General features: G+C 43.9%; 1 protein-coding gene across 1 annotated transcript in view; it reads left to right on the top strand.

Annotated features, from left to right (window-relative positions):
- LOC119421193 (mpv17-like protein) overlaps nt 1-2312 on the top strand; it is a 3167-nt gene extending 855 nt beyond the window's left edge. The window contains 2 exon segments of the mRNA XM_037688576.1: nt 1611-1640; nt 2097-2312. Coding sequence (XP_037544504.1) covers nt 1611-1640; nt 2097-2312 — 246 coding nt within the window.
- Nucleotides 2313-4628: the final 2316 nt, after the last annotated feature.

Below are 4628 nucleotides of genomic sequence, written 5' to 3'. Positions count from 1 at the left end.
TGACTACAGACAGATGACTGTAGACAGACAGATGACTGTAGACAGACTGATGACTACAGACAGACTGATGACTACAGACAGACAGATGACTGTTTCAAACTCATCAACTAGTTGAAGTCATGAATTATTGACAGACTTAAGGTGGAGTTTAGCACAGTCGTGGAGAGGAGGGGGTCTGGTTTGGGAACCTCACGGTTTCATGTCTGCTTTATGCAGATGATGTGGTTCATGTGGGGGGGACTCAGACTTAGAGAGGAGGTGCTCCGTCATCCAGGGGGAGCACAGAGTAGAGCTGCTGCTCCACTGCATCTAAGAGAGTCATTTGAGAATGTTCATCTGATCAGGACGCCTCCCTGTGGAGGTTTTCTGAGCACCTCCCTCTGGTAGGAGGCCCTGGGGAAGACCAAGAACTCTCTGGAGGGCTCATGGATCTTCTCTGGTCTGGGAAGACCTTAAGGTCCCCCCAGAAGGAGATGGAGAGGGTCTCTGGGGAGACAGAGGTCTGGGTTTCTCTCCTGGACCTGCTGCCAAGTATTAGTACAAAACTAAATATATTCCCACAATTCAATTCAGTTTATTTATTTAGCACCAAATCACAACAAGGTTGTCTCAGGGCACTTTACAGGAACATTCACATACATAGAAAAGCCACTTAGTAAAGTTCTCTAATTAAGGAAGCAGCAGATTCGTTGAATCTTAACTTTGTTGCAGTCTCCCATCCTGAACAAGCACAATGGCAACAGTGGAAATAAACAACGCCATTCATTCATTCAATTCATTGCAGTTTACTGTTATATACTGTAAATACTTTCCTCACTGTCCTCTTCATGTTCTCATTGTGTTTCTTCATGTCCACCTCATGTCATGTCCTCATTTTGTCCTATTCATGTCCTCACTGTTTTCTCTTCATGTCCTCACTGTTTCTTCATGTCCACCTTGTGTCCTCACTGTGTCCTCTTCATGTTCTCACTGTGTTCTCTTCATGCCCACCTCATATCCTCACTGTGTCCTCCTCATGTCCTCATTGTGTCCTCTTCATGTCCTCACTGTGTCCTCCTCATGTCCTCACTGTATCCTCTTCATGTTCTCACTGTGTCCTCTTCATGTCCTTCCTGTGTCCTCATCATGTCCACTTCATGTCCTCACTGTGTCCTCTTAATGTCCTCACTGTGTCCTCATCATGTCCTCACTGTGTTTCTTCATGTACAACTGGTGTCCTCACTATGTCCTCTCCATGTCCTCACTGTTTCTTCATGTTCACCTCGTGTCCTCACTGTGTCCTCTCCATGTCCTCACTGTGTTTCTTCATGTCCACCTAGTGTCCTCACTGTGCCCTCTTTATGTTCTTACTGTGTCATATTCATGTTCTCACCGTTTCCTCCTCATGTCCTCACTGTGTCTCATTTCCTCCTCGTGTCCTCCTCATGTCCTCACTGTGTCTCATTTCCTCCTCGTGTCCTCCTCATGTCCTCACTGTGTCTCATTTTCTCCTCGTGTCCTCCTCATGTCCTCAATGTGTCCTCTTCATGTCCTCCGTGTGTCCTCTTTATGTCCTCCCTGTGTCCTCCTCATATCCTCTTCATGTCCTCGTCGTCCTCTTCTGTTTTCAGACTGGACTCATGTACTGGCCTTTCATGCAGGTAATTATCTGGCCGTCATCTTTAAATAAATAAAAACTCTGAACACGGTTGAGAATCTAAACAAACGATCAGGTTACATTTAATAAACATGAAACTTTATTTTGTAATGAAAAAGTAATACTAAATGAACAAAGAATAAAAGTCCAGGACTGGCAGATTATATGGAACATGTGAAATGAAGACATAATTTAATTTCTGCTCTAATTTCATTTGATTTTTTTTATATTAAATCTCATCATTCTGATCGTTTATTTTAATTTAGTTGTTTGTTTTAGTTGAAGGAAAACAAACAAACAAAAATTAAATTAAATCTGCAACATATATTTAAAGGTTTTCATGAAGTATTTGTATTTTATTAAGCGTCCTGTGCAAACTTAACTAGTTCTAAACAAAGTGTTGGATCTGACGATGACGCAGCTCCAGAAATATCACGTCTCTCTGCTTTCTTGGGTCCAGCTCCTGAACTTCGTCCTGATGCCGCTGCACCTGCGGACGGCCTTCATGGGTGGCTGCGCCTTCCTCTGGGCCTCCTTCCTGTGTTTCTCACGGCAGGACGGAGACGGAACTGCCACCGTGGCCCTGGCCTTCATCATGGACCCCCAGAGGACTCTGGAGGAGATGCGAGAGGCCCAGCTAGCCAGGAGGAAGCAGAAGATCCAGAAAAAAACTTGAAGAGGAGCAAGAGGGTACAGCTTCAGGATCTGTAGCCTGAAAGTCAGTGAATATCCTGTTTGTCTCATGGTTCAGGGTTTCCAGAGTCTGGAGCTGGAACAAATGGTTGGAATACACTTTAAAGGCTGAGAAGCACAAGTGAAACTAAAAGTTTGAGATGTTCTGGTGCTCAGTAATCCAGGTAGATGAATCTAACCAGGTGGAGTCAGGTCCTCTGGACAGATTCTTTTGTTGAAACATTTTGTTTTTTATGGAGACTTTATGGAGATGTAGATTTCCTTTTCCATCAGGACTTGGCACCTGCACACAGTGCCAAAGCTACCAGTACCTGGTTTAAGGACCATGGTGTCCCTGTTCTTAACTGGCCAGCAAACTCGTCTGACCTTAACCCCATAGAAAAGCTGTGGGGTATCGTGAAGAGGAAGATGTGATACACCAGACCCAACAATTCAGAAGAGCTGAAGGTCACTATCAGAACAACCTGAGCTCTCATAACACAGCAGTGCCACAGACTGATGGACTTCATGCCACACCACATTTCTGCAGTAATCCAGGCAAAAGGAGCCCCAACTAAGTTTTTTTTTAAGTATTGAGTGCTGTACATGCTCATTCTTTTCATGTTCATACTTTTCAGTTGGCCAATATGTCTAAAAATCCTTTTTAAAATTGGTTTTAAGTAATATTCTAATTTTCTGAGATACTGAATTTGGGGTTTTCATTAGTTGCCAGTTATAATCATCAACATTAAAAGAAATAAACATTTGAAATATATCAGGGCGGCTGTGGCTGAGTGATTAAAACAGTTGTCCTCCAATGCAAGAGTTGGGGGTTCAAATCCACCAGCAGTCACATGCCTAAGTGTCCCTGGGCAAGACAATGAAACCCTCATTGCCTCTGATGTATGTCCCATCGGTGTATGAATGTGATAAAGCTCTGATTAATCTCTTTAGACTGATTTGTTCAATTAGCTTTGTAGATCTAGTAGAGTGATGTATGAATGGGTAAATGAGGGCACAGATTGTTGTAAAGAGATTTGAGTAGTGTTTGCTCCGAGTTCGAGTAATTGCAAATGGCGAATCGGGTTGTTTTGAAAAGTTTCTCAGAGAACCAATGACTCCGCCCCCTGACCATTCAGTGATCGACAGTGTTCTGACATCACGTTTTGGTGCCAGCTCCACACAGATGAAGCCACAAAGAAATGGGTCCTGAAAAAGAGGCCGGTTTCACGAGAAATTGCTAGTGGAAAAAGTGTTGGAACCGTACCGAGCTGAGTCAAAACGTGCTATAGAGGAGCTATGGAAAAGGGGCATAACTAGTTTACAGACAGATCTGCCACATCACTTCACCACTCGCTCCCCACGAGATCGGATGCTTCTCTCCCTCCCTCTCCGCTTTACTTTGCTGCTCTGTCTGTGAAATTGCTGTGAGCCTCTCTTGCATTTCTTCCGAACCATAATTATGGACTTGTTTCGACCAGTTGGTCCCTCATCTCAATTTACAGCATTTCTTCGAAGAGAAGACAGGCTTTGGGCGAGCCGATTTACCCTGTTGGCACGTACGCAGCTGGATATCTCATCGACTGGAAGACTTGATGATGTGTCTATCTCTGCTGCCATCTGTGGATGTCAAGGACGCATATTTAATTGGATTTTCGATAAATGGTTCCTGCTTTTTGGATTCAGCTGGTGCTGGTTTTATCTACAATCAAGGAAGTCGTCAGCAGAAAATTTGGACCCGATCACGCTGCTTGCCTTTATGATGGCTTGGTTCATGTTCTGGAGTACCCGGACTCAAATGCTTTGTGCTGAATGGATCAGATCTTGGGGATTTTTACTCTGACACGTTTCCATCGGTGTTGGCCATGTTAATTTGGACATTTTGGAACTGAGTAGACCGACACAGACTGAAGGTTGATGTCATTAAGTTCTGCCTGTCCCCAAAACAACTGTGTGTTTATCTAAATTTTGGTCGCCTTGGTTGTCCTTGAAGGCCATCTTATCTAAAGTCGCCTGGAGAAAATGTGATCTGACGCTCACCACCCCCTCCCTGAGGAATTTCCAACTGATAACCAGATGAAACCAGCTGAAAAAACTTTGTGTCATCATTTCAGGACTCTGGATTCTTATAGAGGTTATCCTTGGCCATTTCTCGACATACCTCGAGAATATTTATGGATCTCACCGGAGGACATTGACTGATTACAGTGACCTCGAGAGCATCTTTAAGCGTTGTTGACCGCTCTCGTCTCTGATGCAGAATGTCTTTGTAAATATGTGCTTGTTTGTGCGAGGTGTTTTTTCGATATTAGGGGTTTTT

This window comes from Nematolebias whitei, chromosome 15 (assembly GCF_014905685.2).
Source record: "Nematolebias whitei isolate Nwh7 chromosome 15, NemWhi1, whole genome shotgun sequence".
NCBI classification, from domain to species: Eukaryota; Metazoa; Chordata; class Actinopteri; order Cyprinodontiformes; family Rivulidae; genus Nematolebias; species Nematolebias whitei.
The sequence above is the reverse complement of the archived record's forward strand: the minus strand, read 5'-3'. Positions and strand labels throughout refer to the sequence as shown.